This window comes from Balearica regulorum, chromosome 19 (genome assembly GCF_011004875.1).
Source record: "Balearica regulorum gibbericeps isolate bBalReg1 chromosome 19, bBalReg1.pri, whole genome shotgun sequence".
NCBI classification, from domain to species: domain Eukaryota; kingdom Metazoa; phylum Chordata; class Aves; order Gruiformes; family Gruidae; genus Balearica; species Balearica regulorum.
The window spans coordinates 4,135,629-4,158,825 of NC_046202.1; the positions used below are offsets into that span (position 1 = coordinate 4,135,629).

At 55.1% G+C, this 23,197-nt stretch overlaps 1 protein-coding gene across 2 annotated transcripts in view; it reads right to left on the reverse strand.

Annotated features, from left to right (window-relative positions):
* Positions 1-1,885: 1,885 nt before the first annotated feature.
* The window catches only part of DOC2B (double C2 domain beta), a 36,550-nt gene continuing 15,238 nt past the window's right edge, over positions 1,886-23,197 (reverse strand). The window contains exons 3-9 of one of the 2 annotated variants that reach the window (XM_075771377.1): positions 20,076-20,150; positions 16,927-17,036; positions 8,120-8,246; positions 7,756-7,913; positions 5,442-5,523; positions 5,103-5,199; positions 1,886-2,490 (exon numbers count right to left, since the gene is read on the reverse strand). In XM_075771377.1, coding sequence (XP_075627492.1) covers positions 2,459-2,490; positions 5,103-5,199; positions 5,442-5,523; positions 7,756-7,913; positions 8,120-8,246; positions 16,927-17,036; positions 20,076-20,150 — 681 coding nt within the window. In that variant the 3' untranslated portion in view covers positions 1,886-2,458. Of the gene's footprint in view, positions 2,491-3,726; positions 4,351-5,102; positions 5,200-5,441; positions 5,524-7,755; positions 7,914-8,119; positions 8,247-16,926; positions 17,037-20,075; positions 20,151-23,197 lie in introns of those variants that run through there. The other variant, XM_075771376.1, reaches the window with a different exon arrangement.

Consider the following 23,197-nt stretch of genomic DNA (forward strand, 5'->3'; position numbering starts at 1 on the left):
CTGTGTTATATAGAATGCTTATATATACATACTTTCATGTGTGTGCCTTTAAATATAGCTACCTATATCTGTATGTATATATAATATACATTCACATATATATTTTTATATACTGAGATATATTTATCATGTGTCTTATATAGTGTATATAGCAAAAATATTTTATACACACATTTATATACATATAATTGCATATTTTATATATATCACAGCATCATAATATACAGAATGCCTGTATATATACATATACGTGCATACATATATGTTTATATAGCTGTCTATATAAAGATATATCTTTTTTATATACACATGCATAAATATATAAGAATGCATGTATTTATATATACATGCGTATGTATATTTGTTAGGTTATATTATTGTTATATATAACAATTATTGATTGTACTATTATATGAAAGTGAATGTATGTGTGTAGAGCGTTACTTATATATACATACACTATATAGATAGTATATATTCAAAGTGTATATTAATAAATTCTAATTGCTAGATAAATATGTTATACACACATATATATGCATATAATAATTATATATAAAATAAAATATAGATAGTGCATTTATACAGTTAGGCATGCATATATGTGTATCTATTAATAAAGCTATCTATGTATAGCTATATATTTAGGCAGATAGATCTAACTGTAACGATAATGACCAGACGGACAGACGGACAGAGCCGTATCGCTGAGCCGCGCGTGCCACGGGCTGGGCCCTGAGCTGATTAAACGGAGCCGATGGATTAACTCCGTGGGCGGCTGCCGCAGGGCCGGGGCCAGCACAAGCCGTGTGGCACCAGCCACCCCGCTGCGGAACGGCCCCGCTGGCCCCTGGCGCTGCCGCTCCCTGCCCGGACGCGCTCTGCACGTGCACGTGTCCGGGGATGCTCCCCCGGCTCCGGCACCCTGGCAGTGGGTAAAGATGGCACGCAGGCACGCCAAGCATTGGTTTTAAAAACAGAGGAACAGACACAAACATATAATTAACTCACATATGCGCACACACGTATACATGCACCTATATGCACGCGTATACATGCATATATAATGTGTGTCTATAGCTATACATAGTTGTATTGCTGGGGGGGGGCGGGGAACGACACATATGTGTGTGTGTACATGTAAAGTGTGTCTCTATAGCTCTGGCTACGAGGGAAGCTCAGTTCGGGCTGTTTTTGTGGCTACTTGGGCCGAGCAGCTTTGGGGAAAGCACCCGCCCGTGCCCTGGTCACCCGCTGCTGCAGCGGCCGGTGTGACACGTGCAGGGGCCGTCGGCGGGTTTCCAATTGCGATGCGACGGTCCAGGCTGAGGAGCGGCGATGGCGAAGGGCGAGGTGGGTGCGAACGCCGTCAGGGTGTCCCACGGGACACGGCTGCCTCCAGGGAGGGGATTCCTTCGGCACGGTCAGCAGCCCAGCTGCTCGCCGCCCGAGTATTAACCTCAGACAATACACATTCAAACAACCCAAAACCACAGCGAGGAAAATATACGTTAAACGGCACAGCTGGAGCAGCCGCGGGGATGAGCAGCACCTCAGCTCCATCCCAGGCCAGGGAGGTGTCTGCTCCTTCACCCGGGGAGGACGGTCGCAGCCTCCCAGACGGCAAAATCCATGTGGATGCCACAGGCACCACGCGGGGCATCTCCAACGCCCTTCTGCTAATGCCACCAAATAGCGCCTTACGTGATGCGAGCTTAATGGGATCTTCAGAAAGGCCAGAGATTGCTTTTTTAAATTTTCTCTTTTTAAAAAAAATTTTTTTTTTTTTAATCCTCCCTTGACTGATTTCCCTCCCACCCCCCACCGCCGGCGCCCACAGTCCCTGTGCGAATGTCACAGCACCCTGCTGAGGCAGAGCGGAGTTCCCAGTGAAAGCGGGGGACATGGAGCCACTGCAGTTACAGTATTATTATGGGTTTGTTTGTTTTTTTTCAACAGTAAGAGATTGGAGAGTGGAGAATAAAGCCGAGCAGCACCTTATGCTCAGCTTTAAAACCATCTTCTGCTCCCTGAGCCCCCGCCGGGCCCCAGCTCTTCAGCCACCGGAGATGCGCTGTGACGCACCAAGCTCACGCGCCCCCGAGACCCTGGTACCGACCTGGGAGACTCAAAAGCTGCACCGCTGGCACTGATCTTTTTTTTTTTTTTTTTAATCCCTTTTTATTTTGGGTTCTCGTTATAAATATTAACAAATCTGACAAAAAGTACACAGATAGATAATACTGAAATACAAAAGTCTTTTAGGATGCAGGTAAGGACAGTTTCTGCAGCCTTCACATGGTAGCAAAACATCAGTATCAAACATTTCACGAGGCCTGGCATGACGACCACCACTCTGCATGCAGCTGGGACGGACGGACAGACGCACCGTCCGCTTCGAAAAGACCGGGATACGAAGTGAAGGAACCCACCCGCGCACGTCGCGTCCTACTCCGCCTCAGGCGTAAACCAGTTTTGTGGCAAGATGTGCTGAAACAAAGGATGGGTTGAAAGTAACTTTGCAAGAAAAGGGAGGCACAGCCGACCCCGCGCTCCCGTAGCTCTCCTGGAAGCTCAGACCCAAACCAGGTTTTAAGGTGCTGGACCAGTGACAGACAGAGAGGATTACCGGGAACATCCTACTTGACACGCTGCCGGCATTCAAATAAAATCCATGCATATCTGTAGATTGCCTTACAAATATTAAGTTATTAAAAAAGCCCCTATGAACGTTGTTTTATTCCCCCCCCCCATATCAAACAAGGTGTAACACGATCGTCGCTTTGAAAAGTAAACGGAGGTTTCCAGAGATCCAATTGCTTCCCCCCGCCAAAAAAAAAAAAAAAAAAACAGTCGGCAACACACGCGCACGCACGCACACGCAGCTACGGGGCTCGGAAGCTGTCAGAAGTCGGGATCAACGGGGAAAGAGCAGCTCTTCCTAAGAAATCATGGGTTAAAGGCTTCGAAAATTTCTGGCAAGGTGCAGCATTTCACAGAAAGTTTTAGCTCATCCCACCAGACAGGGTGGGTCACGGAGGAAGACAGCTGGGATTATGATGATGGTATTATTATACTGTAACTGTGCCGTACACAGAAATTTGGTTCGCGTGCTGTTTGAGGCAGAAAACAGACCGACCTGATGGCCGCGCCGGAGCTGAGCAGCCGCAAACGTGATGCGGGCTCGGCCCTGCGGCTCGCGGTGTAAATCACCTTGGTTGGGTTTTAGGTAATGGCATGAATCGGAAAAGGATGAATAAGGGAAAAGTGACAGAAAAATTTAGCCTGAAAGCCGGCTTTGTCGGAAAAACAGCCATGCTGAAGCCGGGCTGCGTGGCTCCGGGCGGGAAGGCATGGTTTCATTAGGAGAGCGGCTGCTGTGAGGGCAGCGTGAGGCTTCGCTGCCGGTCCCGGGAAGCAGGAACGGCTGGCAGCTTCGACGAGCTTTTTTTATTTTGCCCCTCACTTCTGCAAACGCGAAGCCACCCGATCCCGGGGGGGCTGCGAGAGGGAAGCCGCGGTCTGCGTGGCCCTTTCAGCTTGCTGCCTAACTTCACACGGGTTATCGGAGAGGACGAGCACAACATTCCTGGAAGAAAAGCAAACAGTCTTCCTAGGTTATCAGGGGACACAATCATTCCAAGGGAGGAGCTTTAAACGCATAAAAGACTGTTTAGGCCCAAACCACAGAGACTGACAAACCACCAGAAATATGGCACAACTGCCTTGAGGAAATAGTTCCATGTTTGAGTGATGCCTTTTGCTCATATTAGATACACGAACGGAGACGGACGCATTCATTTTTGCCACTGAATTGCAAGGCAGCGAGAAGGTAATTCAGTATAGCAAAGAGTTAGGAGAGGAGTCGGAACTGCAGTGCATGCAGGCGTGTGGTGTCCGTGTGTGCGTGTGCACACGTGTGTGTGTGTGTGTCTGCATGCACGCGCATGCTCGCGAGTGCGTGTGAGCGTGTCAGGGTGCAAAGAGGCATTTTGGAAAAGCCTTAGGGGACGGGACCTGCCGAGCAGAGCAAACCGCCGCTGCCTTGTTCCCTGGGAAGGGTTTTTCCCTGCAGCCAGGCCGTGGCGTGGGGCGTCCCGCTCTCCCGGCTGCCCCGGTACCACGATCCCCCGTAGCCAAAGCCGTAAACGAGAGGAGTCCAAAGGCTGTGGCCGGCAGAGCTGTGCCCGCCCGCGGAGCGGCCCCGTGGCGCTCAGTCGCTGAGGACGGCCCCCGGCAGCTCGTTCGTTAGCGTGTGCCAGCGCTCGATTTTCTTGTCCTTGTTTTTCAGGCAGTCGAACCAGTGCTTCAGCCGCTCCCCTTTGGCATTAATTCCTAACACGACTCCACCTTGAGAGAGACACAGAGAGGGGGGGGTGAGCACCAGCCCTGCGAGGGATGCCGAGGGATGCCGAGGGATGCTGAAGGATGCTGAAGGATGCTGAAGGATGCCGAGGGATGCCGAGGGATGCTGAGGGATGCTGAGGGATGCCAAGGGATGCTGAGGGATGCCAGATGGAGCCAGGTCATGCAGCCGCTCTCACGGCACCCTATGCCCCAACCTGGTGTGACAGACGGGCAATCAGAGCCCAGCTTCCCCAGCCCCTCACGGCCGCGGTCCGGGACCTGCCCCGGGCAACTCGTTCATGTGACAAGGGCTGGAGGCTCCTTGGGATTGCAGCGGCTGTCAGAGATACTGGGTATGTGTTAGCAATAAATCATGGTGACCAGTAACAAAATCACAACCGTTGTGCTTTGAAGCCAAGACATCCAACAGAGAAAAATGAAACCTCCCCGTTAGACCTGGTTGTCATTCACAAGAAAAGATGTGGAAACAGAAGGGGAGAGGGAGACGCATCTTCTCCCCACTTGGGTGCTCCTCGTGTGGGGGTGTCTGAAACGAGGAGCAGCGGGGCCGGCTGGGGGAGAGGCGGCTCAGGTGCAGGATAAAAGCAGAACAGAAACCCAACAAGAATGAATGTGAGGATGGAGAACAAACCCAGAGGCTGGAGAAGGGCAGAAGAGCAGCAGATGAAAAAAGAAGAGGTGCAGAAGGTGAATACAAAAAAAAAAAAAAAAGAGGCCAAGGTGGCCCCACTCACCTATGAAATCATTTGATTTCCCGATATCGTAGTCCCACACTGTGACTTCCAAGGTCTTTTTCGCCAGGTCGCCATGCTTTATCTCATAGCAAAACTCCTGTTGGGGAGCAGAGACTGAGTTAGGAGGAACCCAAGCCGGGTTCCCGCAGGGCTGGGGAACCCCCGGAGATGCGGGGGAGGGGTATCCATCCTCCTCCTCGGGCTGTTGCCCTTTGCCACCCACGGGGAACTCAACCTTGAGTCCTCACCTAATGACTGAGCTTGAAGAGTTTTTTTTCCTTTTAAGTCCAAGGACTGAGAAAAGCCTCTAGGTGAGAACGACAACTGGCAAAAACCCACCTCATTGAACTCTGGGTTCAGTGTCTTCTTCTTCACCGCCGTCTTATGTTTTGATTTCTTGTCCTCATCCGGTTTCAAGTAACTGCAAGGAGACCAACGCAGCATGGTCACGGGCAGGTCCCGTCCCCCCTCCCAGCGAGGAAGGCAGGTAGGGCTGCCCAAGCCCTCCTCTTCATCCCGGGCACGGGTGGGGGCACCTGTGGCTGTGGGACCAGCTCCTGAGCGGAGGTGTGGTGAAACGGGTGGCTGAGCCCTCCGAAACCTGCAGCTCCCTCCTCCCCTCCCCTGCCAAAATGCTGGAGATGGCTGGAAGGAAGCAGCATTTCCCCACGTTAGCACAAGAGTCCTCGCTGGCTGCCATCAGAGAGCACCGATTATCCCGTCTCCAGTCCCTAGGGGACACTGGCACCGCACACATGCTCCCAGCTCCCAAAATCAAACGCTCCCAGCCCAGAACCAGTCCAGATCTGGGACTGTGCAACAGGGTCTGCTCAGCCAGAGCCTTGCCAGGAGACAGAAACCACACGCAGGTGTGTGCAAGGGGGAGCGGGAGCAGCGGCTGCAGCTTCGTGCGCTGCTGTTTCCTACAGATAGTTTGCAGCGCAGCGGCGGGGCCGGAAAGCAAAGGAGATTAAAGTGCCAGTGAGCAGAGGGAGCACCTGAAATCTGGGCCAGGCCAAAGTCAACCCATCATCATTTTGTGCTGGTGCTCCTCTAAACATCGGTTCTGCTTCCTCGTTACACTTTCCAGATCTTGCTCATAATTAAAAAATTAGGGTTTGCACCGAGAAGCGTCACTTGTCTATCTGCTCTGATTCAAGCCCTGCAGATACAATCTACTGCAGACAGCACAAGGGACACCTACCAAACGACTGTGTGCAACGAAGGAAATTCTGTTACTTAGGGACTGACCCTCTGATGGCATTTAAAAATGCAAGAGCGGATTCTTATGCAAACATCTCTACTCCAAAAGAACAATTACATAGGAAGGCGAAAGCGTGCTGCTGACACACTCCGGCACTGGCCTCCCAGGCGCCAGGCAGGGTTTAGCCCGGTAGCTCTGCCTTAACAAATATCATCCCTGAAAGTGCCGAAGTTTTGGGTCAGCATCTCAGAGACAGGGACACGGGACGTGCGCGGGCGGGGGCGGCGCTGCTGGCACTTCTTCACCACGTCCCCCTGCTCTGCAGAGAGAGAAATTGAAAAATGCCGTCCACCCAAAAACCAGGAGCTGCGGCGATGCAGGGCCCCGCGCCAGCCCGGTTCTGCGTCAGCAAACCATCACCTTCCTCAGCATCCCTTAATAGCCCCGATGACACCGACTTCCCTGAATCATTTGGGTGAGGCTGAGTCGCAGCAGCCCATTACAGTCATTTTAATGGCTTTTTTTCTTTTCTTTTTTTTTTTTTTTTTTTAAATACTGCTGGTATTTTTCAAAAGGAAAGGACTCCCAGTCATTTACATTGGAAAGTGTCAGCGGGACCTGTGAACGTGCCCTCGGCTCTGTTAACCAGGCCCTGGAGACACCTGAGCCATGGGTTGCAATTAAAGTGCTGTCTGACCTAATTACACACACGTCGTAATTAGAGCCTTTCCAAAGCGCGGGGTGATGGCCCCGCTGCCGGGCTGGGAGCTGGGCTGGGAGTCTCCTCTCCCTGGGGACCCGGGGAAGGGGGGGGCGATTAATTGCCTGTCCCCTGGGGCTGGGAGGGGGGATGCCTGCACCCCAGTGCCACCGGCCAGGAGGGCCAGACCCTGACACCTGGGGTGTCACCAGGAAGGAAAGCAAAGGGTCTCCCAGGTGCTAAGCGAGGTCCAGGACCATCGGGCACAAGCACCGTCCCGCTCGGGCGATACCCAACCCCGCACTGCCGGATGAGACCCACCACCCGCCGGGCTGGGGCCGTGCCATCGGCAAAACCTGACCGTACCTGTCTGCTTTGGGCCACCAGTTCTGTGCCCAGGGCCGCGTCCCTGCCGCAGACCCTCTCCAAGCGAGGGCAGTGCCGGTGGGGCACCACGGGCACCCAGCCGCCGCCGAGCCGGCGGGGACAACGCGCTGCCCCCGCGCGAGGCGGGCACGGCCACACGCCACAGGGCAGATCCTGCACCCACGTTACTTTGAAACGCTGTAAAATAATCACCAGGGAATAACACGCTCCAGGCAAATGCAAACTGCTGCCGTGACGTCCTCATTTGCATCTCCTAATGAGATCAATTAATTTCCACTGCAGGGAGAGGCAAGAGGGGACAGCAGGGCTTCACCGAGGGCTGGCAGCATCAGTGTCTCGCGTGGCCGCGGAGCAGCACTCACGTTTTGACGTAGGGGTCGGAGTAGCCGTTGGCATCCATGGCGGCCAGGTGGGCGCAGCGGATGATGCCCACCAGCAGCCCCTGCTTCTGCGAGCTGTACTTGAGGGAGATGAGGATCCGGCCACGCTCCTCCAGCGACTTGTCCTCTGTTTTATCTATCTGGGGGAGGGAACGCACCCAGTCCGGGGGCTGCTCTGGGACACAGCCGCGGCCCCGCACCCACCTCCCCGGTGTGAGGGATACTCTCCCCATCTCTGATCACGTCTGAGGGGTCAAACTACCCCACGCTCCCACGTGCCGCAGGGACAAGCTGCTGCATCTGTGGGCCCATAGCGGGGGACGCTGCTCTGAACCCCCCCACTCACTGGCAGCTGCTTCTCCAGGCAGATGTTGAAGTTTTTGGTCTGGTTGGGCTTCAGTTTCTTCAGCGGGATCCTCGTCTCCCCAATGAACTCGTTGTGGCGGAACTTGTCCTCGTCGCAGACCGAGATCCTGCAATGAGCACAGGGTGAGTGGGGCCGCCGGGGAGAGGGGAGGCGATGGCATGAGGGAAGAGGCTGCCCCGTCACGCTGCAGGTCCCCCAGGCCAGTGGCCGGGCACCTCCTTCGCAGGCAGCCTGCGAGCATCAATCCAGCGCTACAGCCCGGCCAGGGCAGCTCACGGTGTTTAAATGTGACACCCAATATCTTGGTCTGCTTTACCTCCGCAGCCGAGACCTGAGGCTGCCGGGATGGAGGACGGGCCAGGTCTGGGGAAGCAGAAGGATGCGGGAGGCAGAGCCCGTGCTACACTGCATCTCCCAGATCCATCATGCAGCCGCCCACGCGGAGCTACCGGCATGTCCCGGCTGGGCCCCACGGCCACCACGGCCATCTCTCCTGCTCAGATCCCTTCCTGGCCAGGGCTCCTGCACCCCTTGGGATGGCTATCACCCCCCCCAGGGACTGGGGTCCCTCCAGGGAGATGCTCACAAACCCCGAACACCACAACGCTGCGGTGCCGCAGTCACTGTGTCTAACACACGCCCCGACCCAGGCACTGTCGGAAAAGCAACCTGGGGCCTCGAGCATCCTAATGGCTCTTCCATTAAAAATTCAAAGTCATTGGTGACTCAAGCGAAACTATTCTGAGCCACCACCAGCCCAGCTGCATCCTGCCTGGCCAAGGACGCTCCTCCTAAACCCGCTCCGGAGTGCGTGGCCAGGAGAAGCGTGTGTCCCCGCGGAGCTCCCTCCCTCTGCACCCGAAGAGCTCGGGCACTTTTCCGAGCGTGGCAGCTCTCACCCAGGGTGTCCCCTGGCACTGGGGACCTGGCTGCCCAGTCTGGGACACAGAGGGGCTCCTCCACCTCCTCCCCCACCATGCAGACAAGACCGGGAGGGATTTGCAGACAGTCTGTGAAAGGCATCACACCTCGGCCAAGCGAAGCTCTCCCAGCCCCGTCGCGGTCCTGGGATGCACTCCGTGATGGCAGCCTGCGTCCGAGGGCAGTGACGGCGATGTTGAGCTGTTTTCCGTACGAACGCTATAAATGCCTTTCCCTGAGCTGGCAGCTAATGAGTCATTTCTCTGCTGCTTCCCAGCCCGCTCTGGGCGTCAGGAGAGACGACAGAAGAGCAAAGTTAGTGCTTGCAGAGAGGCTCTGCTCGCGGCTCCTGAAATCCCAGAGAGGGGGCCAGGAGGGTGGTGGCTGCCGTGCGAGGGACCGGCTGTGCCCCAGCAGTGCTGCCTGGAGCTGGGGGCAGGGAAAGCCGTCCTGTTCCCCTCCCAAGGGAGCATCCCGCATCCCGCACCCCCACCGGAGCCACGCAGGGACCAGCTGGGCTCCCCGTCCATAAAGGAAAGGCAGTTCCCTTCCCTTCTCTCCTTTCTCCCCTCTTTTTAAATTTTCCTACAGTGTCTTCTGGTCCTTCTGATGCCTGATTTTTTTTCCTCCCTTTCACCCACTCCCGTGGGTGCCCATCTCTCACAGGTGGCACCTCTGCCTCCAGGGACCGCACTCTGCCTTGCTGGGTTTCAACAAACCGGATCTATTCAGGAAGTGGGAAAGTAATTAAAGATCCTGCCTCAGAGTAACTAATTGCACACCATGCCTCTGGCCTGTGCAGCGCCTGAACGGTTTATCTGTGGATGGTTTATCCGCAGATGATTTATCCATGGATGGTTTATCCGCGGATGGTTTATCCATGGATGGTTTGACCACCCCCATGCTCAGAAGCGATTAACAAGGCGGCAAGGGAGCCACGGGGACGGCTCCGTCGCACGGCACAAGGACCGTCAGGGCCAGGGAGCGGCAGAGGAAGTGGGTTTGGAAAAAATAATACAAGTGGGAAGACAGGGAATGCTGCTCTCCAGAAAACCATAGCTGGATGCGGCGTTACTATAGATACCCGCGAAAAAATCCACCCCACTGCAACAGTAAAATCCTCAAAGAGAATCTCAAATGCAGGCACAATATTTCCTATTTCCCGTCCTCCTCTCACCTCTCTTTTAAAGAACAAAACCAAAAAAGGAGCAGCAGCGGCAGCAGCTCCAGACAAGAAGCGGCACTTGCCAGGCGTGCACAACCCCACGTCCATCTGGCCAAAGCGCTGGGGAGGGAAAGCAAGTGCAGTCACGAACGCCGGGCTGAAGGGGAGCGTGGCCCTCACAAGGAGCTGATGTGACAGCCAGGGGTCTGTTCTTACACCCGGCAGTGGCAGAGCGGTGCCGTCTCCGGCGCACTCGGGGAGGCAGGGTTTGGTGCCGGTTTTACCTCTTAAGAACATGAGTAACAAGATCTTCCCCCGACAACGTCGAGCTACGTCCCAGAAGCACAAGGTACCGAATGCAATGTCCTGCTGCGCGTTGCTGTGGAGCCCCAGAACCACCCGGGACAGGCAGAACCCCAGGAAGGAAACGGCTGGAAAACTTCAGTGGTGGTGGCAGGGAGAGGCTGGAGAGCCCCACGGAGCCCCGTTTCGCTGCCTGCGGGGACACGGGAAGCCCCTCGCTACCTACCTTAGCAAGCGGGTCCCCGCGCTGTGTGCCCATCTGTGTGTGATGGCCAGAGGCGGTTCAGACGCGGAGTTCCGTGGCAGCCCTCCCAGTCCCTCAGGCTCAGCCCGCGAGCCCCAGCCCCTCTGCCTGGCTGCGGTTCATCTTCACGGGACGGTATTTTTCACCGGGGCAGGCTGGCAGGGCACCGGCCCCGTAAGTGAAGGCAGCGAGCCCGAGCCAGATGAGCAGGCAGCTCCGGCCCCAGCCCTCCCTTTAGAAACAGGCGTAGTGCAATTACACCGGCTTGAAATTTATTACGAGAAATCGATGTGATGGAATTTTTATGCCTTGGGTTAGAAAATCAACTCCATGACAAACAGCAAGAGACACCTCCAGCAGCCACGTTCACCTGCCATGCCAAGCCCTTTACCTCAATGCCCCCCTGCCCTTATTAAACCCAATCCCTCAAGATTGGCTTTTGATTTGACAACTTCCACCGAGCGGTCTTGATCTTTAAGTTAAGGGCTGTGAAAACCACCTTGGAAGAAAACTAAGCAGCAAGTGAACAATCGCTGCTCGTTAAACTTATTCTCCCTCCTACTCAGCCCGGGCTCCCGGGTTGCAGTCCTGACTCACCGCGCAGCCCAAGCCACCCCGCTCTGCTGACTCACGACCTCCCCTCACACGCGCGTTCCTCCGGCCTCTTTCCCGATGTGGAAAGGGGACAACGGGAGTCACCAAGGACCCTTTTCCACAACGCGCGTGCACGCAACAGGCAGCGGAGCCTGAAGACGCATCTCCTGTAGCTAAGATCCCTTATGGTCCCTATAGCAACTTGGGAGGCTCTCGACGGCGGAGCAGATGCGCAGGTGATGTCTGCTTGGCTTAAGGACAGGCAACACCTGGTAAGGAGAGAAAATAGCAAGAGAGACTATCCAGCTCTCCCCAAGACAAAATAAAACGAGGATTCAGTCACATTTTGGGCTCCATCACAAAATGCCTCAAAGTCTGAGCACAGAAGCCACAGCAGAAGTTAGACGCAATTAGGAGCGTGCCCGCGGTTCCGCAGCAAAACTCATTGAGTGCTTCTGGAGCTAAGCAACTTGGGATCGCAAATCTCTAAGTGTCTGCGGTACGCCTATCAGACCTAAGCAAATACTGTTTTCTGAATAATATATTTAATGAGTCATGATGTTTGTCAAACACATGATTAAACAAAGAATTCCTGGCATTCGTGGGCTAGCTGAGCATCATATGAATAATGCATGACTTCGCCAATATATCTGGATATGAATAATTGTATCCAATATCTGACCAGCTCTGATATTTATTATGAATACAATCTATTTATTGCATATTACATGTATTATTTAAATGTAGGCGACTGTATTCTGCCTATTCCAATTTCCCCTGCAGCATTGCTCTGCCTCCCGCTGTCATGCACCCTGGCTTCCCACCACCGGAGACCGCGGCCGAGCTGCTGCGGCACGGCCGTGCTCAGCCCACAAACTGGGAGCAACGGTGCCTGCAGGCAGGGACTGGGAGCGGGGACTGCAGGGTGGGATTTACCCTGGTGCTGGCAGGGAACCTGCCCCCAAGCCCAGCCACCCCGGCCCTCTGAGTCCAGCGTCTTTCAAGCGGCTCTGAATTTGGCTCCTCTCAGGATGGTGGGTGGTTTCATTGCTATTAAGCCTTGGGCTAGACTCAAGGATATTTAATTCAATGAATGGATGAGACCTTTCAAGATCCTCCCACCTGCTGCATTTCATGAAATCTGAAGTATCTGGTGTTTTCTGAAGGGGTTGATTCATTAACAAAATCCTGCTTGCCAGTGCAATTTGCTGGGCTGCCTCCACCTCTCCTTCACCCTAGAAGGTGGCCCTGCTTGGGGAGGTGAACCCCAATGGCTCCCAGGTCTTGGGTCCGTCCCAGCAAAGTTGCTCGACCAGCTCGGACGAGGCCGCACGGGGATGAAGGGCAGGTTGTCAGGGCACGGCGTGGGGCCAGGGTATCGGGCAAGAAGGGATTCGTTACACTGCTCTCCAGGAGGCAGAGGATGCTCCTACTCCAGCCCCATGCTGGACATGTCCCACCAAGAGCCCAGGTGGGCAGGGAAGATTTTTGAGTGTTTTTCCAGCTTTTCCGCTGCATCACACACTCTCCAGGCAGCAGGGAGGCGAAGGTTGGCAGCAGCTTTGATCTTGACCATTATTTTTACATTAAAGAGACTTTGCAATCGCGTTCCCTGCCTCTCCGTGAATCTCAGCACCAAGGAGGCACCCGGGGAACGATCACCTCCCAAGACCAAGGGGAGCATCACTCATGCTCTTTCAACTACCAGCAGCTGCCTTGCAGGAGCCTCTCCTGATTAGCGCCAGGAAAGCCAGTGTCCCCACAGCTTTGAAGTCAGCTTTTCCTGGCGAACAAGGAGATATTTTGCCGTGATGATGGGTGGGCAAAGCGAAGCACCAAAGGCAGGACAATACACGGCACGGGAGATGCTTTCTGCAGGAAACGGCACTGGGAAGGTGAAGGGCTGTTGCCACTGGTGTTATGGAGAGGCTCACGGAGGTGAAACAGCTCAGCCCACACCAAAATAAAAAATCCTCAGTGAGCCCCAGGCGCCAGGGACCCCAGCCCATCCATCCCCCCTCATATAACCCAAAGATCCCTCCCCAGCTGGGCAGTAAGGACACAATTCAGTAGGTGTCTAAATGAGGAGGTGCAACATTTCTCAGCCTTGCATCCTTCTACTCGATTAAATATCCAGTGTCTGGAAAGAAGAGAAATCCAAGCTAGGAATGAAAATAAAAAATGGATTTTTCTACCTTGTGGCTGGTTTGCAAGAAGTCTCATCTCATCTAAACTTGCCTCAGGATAAATAAAATCTCCTTTGCCAATATCTTCAACTGTGAAGATGAAGAGAAGAAAAAAGGGGGCTGGGGAATTGCTCTTAAGGAAAATGAAGAGCACTTGAATTTTGGGCTCTGGCTCCGCCATGCAAGATAAGAAATGGAGCCACGATGCTCAGAAGCATTGCTTTAGCAGAGGAATTCCCTAGGCCATAGGCAAGAGTCTGAGTTCCCACCCGAAATTCTGCCGAACCCATTGGGCAGGGCAGCTGAGCACACGCCATGGCCCGAGGGCAGGCTGGGTCCTGGTGCCGCAACGGCCGTTTGTGCCGGCGGCCAAAGCTCGGCATGGGAAGAAGCACCGAGCGCAGGGAAGGACACGGGGCCACCAAGGGTGTCCCTGCACCCACCCTGCAGTATGCTGGTTTCAGAGATGGGACTGAGAAATGTTTTTTTCATTTGGACCTTTACACACCCATCTACATGTGGGACATTTTTTAAAGGGATCAGAGTCCTGACTAGAAAATTTATTGGGGTCCACACAAGAGAAGAGGCTGAAAATCCCTTGGGAAGACCCACCGCAGCCAGGGGAGGAGATGGCCCACATGACAGGCAACAGCCCCACGGCAGAGGTGCCAGCCGGGAAACCTTCTCCACCCAAAAGTTTGTTTCTTTTAATTCTTCCCCGGAGTCATTTCCAGGCAAAACCAAAGCCACAAGCCCCAGCCCTACAGCAAGCTCCACTTCACAAACTTCTCCACTTTTCTGCTCGCACAACCTTCCCAGGGAGATGGCAGAGCCACCTGAGCCCCTCTAAAAAAACATACCATCCAGCCCAGAGTTCACCAGCTTTTAGGTCATCTTTGGTGCACCGATTGCCATGGTAACACCAAGGATGCGATTCCCCTTTCTGCCCCAGGCAGGAAAAGGCTGGTCCTGCCCGCCGGCACACAGGGACGGGTGCTGCTGAGGTGCCCAAACCTTGAGCCTCGTTAGTACCGGGGTGGTGGGGCCGGGGGGTCCTGCGCCGCCATGTCGCTGGCAGAGACTAGGCTGTGCTAAATCCAACAGGATGGAGTCTGCTCCATCTGGACCCCAGCTCTATGCTTGGGGGTGAGGTGGGGATTCGCGTGGCCCCTGTGGTGCTCCTGGCCACGGGCGGCCCTCGTGGCAATGTCACTGTGAAGCTTGCCACCTCCGTGGGGACAAGCTCCAGCAAACCCCATCGGCTAGCTGCAAATGCTGGTGAGTCAGAACTGAGCTTGGATATTCCTCACCATGTGGAGAGGATTTTGATCCTTAATTATCACCTAATTCTCCAGGGTCGGCTGCCAGCAAGGAAATCTCAGTTGCAAAGCGCAGTCTTCATGCAGAGCGCTGGAGAGCCTGGGACCTCCCTGCAAAGCCACAGCTCCGACGGGTGCGAAGGTGCGACAGGGATGGCTCTGATGGCACGGGAAGACGCCAGACCCCAGGGATGCTGCCCGTGCATGAGCAGATGAGGCTTCGCAGGGAGTTTCGCTCCCCGCAGAGCGCCCGGCTGGGAACTCGCACAGGGCACCCGCACCGCAGGCGAGCCCGAGGCTTCCCTCGCCTCCCCGGAAAGGCGCCCTTTGAAGCGACTTTGGGTAATTCGCCGTTAACCGACCACGCCAGCAATCTCCTGAGCAACCCGCGGAGCTCACAAGACAGAAACGCTGTCTCCATTCAGCCATGTCCCCCACGGAGCGAGGGGTCCCTGTGCATTACCTGCAAGTGGGGTACAGGGAACCATGCATGGTGTTTAGCTTGGGGGGGGAGCACACATAGCCCCATGTGCTGAGCCCTGCAGGAGCCCACAGCCACGCCTGGCTCCCTGCAAAGTGCCCGCAGTGCCCACGCCGGCAGGCAGGAGCAGGGATGTGCTAACGAGGGATTTCTGCAGGGAGAAGGGGAAATTCAGCCTGGCCCATGCACGTGTTTCTGTGGGCCCCCCCCCACCCCGCCATCCCTGCTGCTTCCCAGGAGCGGGCGAATGCAGCCCCTCCCCGGGGAGAAGCAGCTACCAGGGTCCCCGAAAGGTGGGGGTCAAGCCCTTCTGCTCCCTGGCACATTTCAGCAAACAACTCAGCCGAAAATCTCTCTACAAACCGATTTCCACGCTTGAAGAGGCTGAAAACTTCAAAGCCTGGAATGAAAAAAAAAACAAAAAAACCCACCAATAATAATAATAAACGAGCCTTCCCAGCCCGACAAGCCTGCAGCACTTTGAGCATGACTAATATTTTCCATGTGAAATAATAATCCGCGGCACTATATTTCTCATCTCTATGCACATTGCGGATAACAGGTGGGCTCTGCCCAAATTCACCTCTGAGCAGGACCTTTTATAAAGCAGCTTTGCACTCTCGTCATGGGGAAAATCATAAACTCCCAGGGTACTGCAAATAAGGAGGGTCAGATTCCAGCCACGGAGCTGACAAAGCCCCGAGTCCTTGGAGTAGGATATAAAATCCTCCTTTGTTTGACAGCAGATCTTACAGCAAATCCTCCTGCATAGCAATCCCAGATCAGAGCGGTGATGGAGCGCCCGAGGCCGCCCAGCACCCTCCCCGGGCAGGATCCATCCGCAGGCTCTGGGTCAGCCCCTGCCCTCACCCAGCTGGGACGGTGCCCAAGACACGAAAACCTTTGCATTCCCAAAGGAGCAGCACTTCCAAGCCCGCACGGCTCCACCGTGCTGCCCCTGCCCACCTCCAACCCCACACAACGTCCCCCAGCCCCCGGGAGATGCTGCCAGGAGATGCTGAATGTGCAGACACCAAACCAAACCAAGAGAATAGAATGGATACATACAAACGCTCTTCACTTAGTTTGACAATAATTCACAGGTGCCTCCAGCTTTCTTCCAAAAAGCTCAGCCTCGAGAGGGGCCCAGAGCTCTCCCGGGGAGATTTTCACAGCAAGACATGACCGCAAAGCCTTTAACGCGTGCCCGTAAGAGCTGGGTGTGAAGAGGTTAAAATCGAACCGGAGCCCAGTGAGTGAGTTATGAAGTTAATGACAATACAGGACCACGCTCCTCACCGGCCATTCCAGCCCCGGCTCCTGTAAATCAAGCGTCGGTCACCGCGGCGGTGATGGATGCGTGCGGCACGCGCGCACATTATAGGCTTTGGTGGGTAATAACTCTGCCGCCAGCAGCCACCGGGACCGTCCTGTGGGGCTGGGGTGTGGGGGTCCCCGGGAGCTCCCTGGGATGGGGAGGGATGCCTCGGGTGGTCCCGAGGGGATGGGAAGGGACACGCGTCCCCCCCAGTGCCAGGCTCAGCACCCCGCTCACCCCCGCCCGGGGCCCTACCGCAGGGTCTTGCGGATCATGTCCTCGTCGGTGATGCCGTAGTAGGTGAGTGTCTCGTTCCAGGTGGGGTTCAGCGTGTTGCGCAGTGTTTTGGTTCTCAGCTTATTTGCCTGGAAAAGCAAAGGAGACGGCGGTCAGTGGGACCCAGCCCCAGGCGATCGTTTGGGCACCGACTGCGCCGAAGGGCAGGGACAGGGGAGAAAAGGAAGCACAGTCTGGGGACGAAGGGGCAACTGGTGCTGTTGCCCTTCTGCCCCAGCACCATAACCCAGCCGGTCCTCGATGGGGTGCCCCCAATCCACCCTGACCACAGCAATAACCACAGCGGCAGAGACAAGGCGACTTGCTCATTTATAAAGCGATCCAACCCCGCATCCCGCATCCTGGAAACAGCCAGCAAAATGGGAACCTTGGCAGAGCGCAGCAAGAGGACGGGGATTTCATTTATGCAGCAGGAGAGAGAGAGGGGGAAAAAATGTCTTTGCAGGTTCATTAAAAAAATACCAATTTGCTGTTCTGGCTGTTTATTTGCATCCTGCTCCCAGCGCAGCTCCTGTTCCTGCCTGACTCAAAATAACTTCCTTGATTCGCATTTTGTTAGCACTGGCAGCTCCTTCCAGCGCCGCAGCTCTGCAGAGCGGGAGGCCAGGGACAGAGGCAGAGCAGAAGCAAAGGGCTGCGCCTCCAGACAGGGCCACTCCACCAAACCCCAGCCTGGGACAGCCTGACAGAGCAGCAATCGTCCCTCTAATTAGGTGTAAAGTCAGAAAGTTCATTCCCTGCTTCAGCCACCGCTTGGTGTAAGGAACGCTCATGAAATCAACACTTCAAAGTTGTCTTGAACTTATTTATTTATGGGAAGCTGCTACATTCCCCGTCTTTGGGTCACCAGCCCTGTGCTGGAGGTGAGCGAGATGTGAAGCATGGGGTGAAGAAAAGAGCTTGTGCTTGCAGCTAAGGGGGGGGGGTCACCTTGGTGGCATGTCCTTTCCCCGCCAAAAGCACCCCAAACACACGACCTCTTCCAGATGGCCTAGGCACGGCCACTGGTCGGAGGTGCTGCCGGTGCAGCGGAGCCGTTGAGGCACCACGGCGCAGCGTCTCACTCCCAAATGCTTTGTGCTGGGTTTGATCTCTCGAAGATAGAGAAAGCCTCTGAATTTTGTGCTGTGTTTTCAGTTAGCTTTCCAAAGCCGTTTCTGCCTCTGAAAGAAACCGGGGCCCCGTGCAGTGCTGCAGAGGCTGGCTGAGGAGCTGTGAAACGCCAAGCGCCACGTTAGCAGGAGGATACCCCCGGAGCAAGGCAGGATGCTCCAGGAGCCGACCGGGATGCAGGGGCAGGGACTCAATTAGCAGCAGCGTCTAACGCCCTGCAACATCTATCGCTTTTCACATCGCTCGGGCAGGAGGTTGTCCACAGCGCAGGAGGGGAAGCCGCCGGCCGGGCTGTGCACGGGCAGCCAGCGCCGCTGCTCTTGGGCACCAGCTTCGCAGAGTCGATCCCTGCGTGCCCGGAGGCACGTCCAGGGGCAACAGCAGAGCGATGCAAACCAAAGGAGACTGCAGACAGGTGCTCTCACTTATGGTCTGCCGTCACCGTTGATTTAATACCTCATTTGCCTTAAATCTTTCCCAATTCTGTAAAGTTGCTTCAAACAAGGCACTTTGTCATGCCAGGTTTCATCCCACGCCTATTTTCTCTCCTTCCTCGGTGATACTGTGGCCGCCACGCCAGGCTCCAGCCAGAGCAGCAAGATACGTGTCAGAGAGGGAGCGTAAAGCCTGCTGGGGGGTGACAAGGACGGCAGGGGAAGCGCCCTGATGGCACCCGCTGCCTGCTCGGACCCACTGGGGCCTGATCCTGGGGCTGCGGGGGGGTGGGAAGGAGAGCAGGTTTAGATAAGAGGGCAACGTGATGGGCATCACTCAGCAGCTAGCGCTGCCCTGCGCTAAGGAGCCAAATTAAATCAGAGGAATGGAGCTCTGGGGGCACCTTCTTCTCCCATCTGGAATGATTTAATAGTCAGTAATCAGCTCACGTGGAGAGTTGTGCATGAGGCGAACGAATCCCACCCTGCTTCCCGTGGCGCTGGCCTCTGCCGCAGGTCCCTGAGAGCCCAAGGCTGGGACAGAAACACCCGAGGGACCTGGGGACCATCCTGCTGCTGGAACATCCAGCCCAGGACACATCTGTGATCCCGCCCCATCTGCTCACCTCTCCCAGAGCAGATCCGGGCGGTGCTGCTTGGAAACAAGGCACATAGACGGCAACCACGGAGGCAGAGGGATGTGGGGGGCGAGGAGAGGGTTCCCCCCACTGCCTTGTGCAGTCTGCAGCCCCCGTGCTCAGAGCTTCCCTCCCGCCTCTCTGGTCTCCATCACCTCCAGCAGAAATGCTAATCAATGCATTTGCAAAACATGGAAATGACAGATAATATCGCTGATGAAAGTGCTCCTGGCTCTCCTATTTCCAGCGGAACTTGAAATGTGGTTAAAAACTCCCTCTACCGCCCTGAACATCATGAATTAATTCAACTGAACCGTAACAAGTAAATATACCTCCCCCAAAAAGGTCTTTCCTTTAGTGTAAAATAAGAGTGCAATTAATATTCATAACACATACATTTAGCATTTAAATTCAACATCCCCATCAGTTACACCAAGCTCTCACCACACATCAATATCTTTAATTACTCTTCTCTCCAGCAAGCGCTGTACCTAAGTAGATGGAAATATTTCCCTTATGATTTATACATTGCTTTATTATGATCTGAGGGGTTTTAAATGCAAAAGAAAAAGGGGGGAGGGGAGAAAAAAGAAAAAAAGGAGCTGGTTTGTTTATAGCTCCAGATCGTTTCACTCAGTGTTTCCCGGGGGCTTCCTGAGCTCCCAAGGGCGAGGAGCCGGGGCTGGCACCCAGCTCCCAGCAGTGCTTTACTGGAGAGCCACTTGCTACCTCTGCAAGGACATTTTTAGCCCCAATGCTTATCTCCGGCCGCTGCTCTCTCCTGGGCAGGAGACTCGAGGGCTGGTTGCAGCAACCAGGAGCCCCTGGATAAGGAGCTTCTTCCCAGGAAACCTCCCGGGTCTGATTTCAAAGGGAAAGGTGCAGCCCCAGGAAGGGAAGGAGAAGCAAAAAGGCATCTCACCTTACTGGCTCCGGGAAGCAAGTGCAATTTGACGTATGGATCGGCCAAACCATTATGGTCCATCGGCTTCAGGCCCTGGATGGAGAGGAAACAGCAAAACGCAGGAGTTAGGACAATGGCAAGACGCTGGACAGGCGGGGTGGCTCCGCTGAGCCCATCGGCCGATGCCTGTTTCCATGGGACGTCGTCAGTCCATGGAGTAAAGGCACAGCTTCCCCGGAATCGGAGAAGGAGGAGAGTTCGGTTTGGTGCAGGATCCGGGCTGTGCAGCAAAAGCCGAGCACGCTCAGCGTTCAAACGTTGTCTGCGGTCTGTGCCGAGGAGGGGCTGCGGGAAGGCTCCTCACCCGCACGTGGCATCGGCCGCAAAGCACCTCTCCATTCTTCCAGCAGCTGGCTCTGACACCCTGATCGCAATTAATTTGGGGGTAAAGTAAATCAGCACAGTGATTTTCAAGGTTTAAAATTACAGGGTTTTGTCATTTAATAATTGCTTATGAGCAAACACACACCTCTGCTGTTGTGGTGTTACTTTTAAGCGCTCCCAGAGGGTGTGATAGCACCTACCTACTCTTCGTTATTAAGGCGCAGCTGAAGGAAGAACAGCTTTCAGGCCCGCGGGAGGCTGTCGCCAGCCGACTGCCGCGGCATTTGCAAGGAAATCTGGGGGTACCGGAGCACAAACGCAAGGAACCGCTCGCTGCGGTCATTTCTGATGGATTTTCTACGAGACCCTCACAGCCCTCTGTGGTTTCTACAAGTTTCTACGAGACTCTCACCAGATGATGTGGATCATGTTTGTTAGAGTGACGCTCTGGAGTTGATCCTGCTTCGGGCAGAGGGAGGAGACAAACCTGCTCTTCTTCTAAACAATCAGTGGGCTGAAAATTATCCAAGGGTGATGCACAAAGCCAGCCCAAAGCCATAACTGCACAGTCTGCATGGAAACAAACTCGGCGGCGTAGGGAGCACAGGAGCACGAAAAATGGAGCCTAATTTTTACCGATCCTTAATGGAAATGGTAACGGCTACACCACGACAGTCCTTGGATTATTTCCAGCCTAGCTGCGGGATCCCTGCAGGAGTTCTGTATCTAGGCTGTCTGAAGGAATCCTCTGCCTGGATCAGAGGAGGGTTTCTCTGCAGAGGTACCCATCCAACCCCGGCTCCAAACCGGGCATGGGAACAGGCTGGGTGATGCTAAAGACTCGTCAGGCCCGTTGTGTGATGAGCACAGCACTGGGTGCCCAGGATTAATGAGCGTGTGCAGCTGCCGCGCGTCCACCTGGCAGGAAAGCAGTCGTACGGGCTGCTGGTGGAAATGCTGCGTGCGATGAAAGTGTAATGATCGAGGGCTGGGTTTGGGCAAAGCAAAGAGAGGAATGCAGGGGGGAAACTGCTTCCATACTTTACAGGTAGGAAATAACGCATCCAGCTTAACCCACAGCACCGAGGCAGCCCCCCGGGCCGTCTCCATCCCACCCGGCCCCGAGCTGCACAACTTGGTCGAGGGTCTGAGCCGCTCCTGACCTTGGTGAGGGCTCTGCTTTGGAGCGTGCTGCCCCGAGGCAAGGGAGACCAAATGGTGCCCAGCAAAGAGGATTTTGCTTCTAAAGCAGAGCCAAAAGGATAAAAATATCGGCAGCGAATGGAGGTTAAACGGCTCTGCTTTAACTGCAGCGCCTCTCCGGTGACGCCCCTGGCCCAGTGAAAGAGGAAGGCAGCAGAGGATGGGAGAAAGGTGCTGGTGGTGTCGGCTGCGGCTCCACAGGCAGACACGGCAGCCAGGGCTCGGGACGGGGTTCGGCCAGCCAGGAACGCTCGCTGCTCCCCGCCGGGCGAAGCAAAGGCTGCTCACAGCCTCCCGCGGCGGAGGTGCCCCACCTGCCCGGTGCTGCGTGGCAAATGAAATCAGAAGCGAGCAAGCAAATTCCCCTGAAAATGGATGGAGAAAGACAGGCAGCTCTGTAACTCACCCATCAATTCAGTTCAATTAAATTACCTTCTGAGGAGGCTATTAAAGGCTTTTTTAACAGATGTGCTATGGAAGACAGAGTGACAGGAGCCTGGAAAATGGCTCCTAATGTCACGTCTACCTCCCTCCCATGTCACTCAATACAAGTTTGGCGCAGGGCTGAGTTTAATCCGAGAGCAGCCCTGAAGACTCTGCCCCGCAGAGCTGCTCCCGTGAGTGCTCACCCCTCGCAGGGACCCGCCGAGGAACCAGCACCATTGCTTCCCCTGCCTGGAGGGACCTCCAGCCTAAAGCTGCCCCGAGAGAGCCGAGAGGCAGAGGAGGAACAGAGGGCACGTTCACGGGGGCAGAGTCTCCCGTTGCCTTCAGCCAGGGCAGCCCCAGCTCCAACCAGTCCTCCTGCTGGGACCGGTTTTATGGTGCTGTGTGCCACGGCATCGGTGATGGAGCCAAGACCGAGCCTCACCTTTTTCCTTCCTCCACCCAACCCCAAAATCCCTGCTGCAATTCTACGGAGACCAACGGCCCTGCTGCATCCCAGCCGCTGCCAGCTGCTCTCCGTGCCAGTGACATTTAACTAATCAATAGGATTTAATTATGAGTCGGGCTAATCGGGCTGCCGATTAACGCCATGCTAGAGGCATACAGAAATCACAGGAGACGGATTCGTTCCAACATTCGCCCCACAGCGAGCTGCCTGCCCAGTGAGCGGGCCCCTCCGCTGCCCAAAACCTAGCCTGGCTACCTCTTCCTGGGCCAAGGCATCCCATTCTGAAACGGGGCAAACTCTGCGCTTCCACCCTGACAGCCCAGAGGGCACACAGCTTTGAGATGGGAATTTCCCTGCAGTGATAAATATTTATGAGTAAATTCATAAGTAATGCTCAGTGCAGACCTCCAGCGCTTGGCTTCACTTGGAAGTGGGGGAGCATCCAAATGCTCGGCGGGGTGGAAACTCCTGGGTGTTTTCTAGCTGCAGCTGCAGGCAGCGGCGCAGGGAGAGCAGCCCAGGTACACTCGCACCGGCAGCGTCTGCCCTGCCCGGGGCCAGGGAGCTGCCTGCACCCCTGCCTGCACCCCTGCCTGCGCAGCTACCTCAGTCTCACCCAGGGCATCTTCCTCCTGAAAGCAGCAGAGCAGCGGAGCTG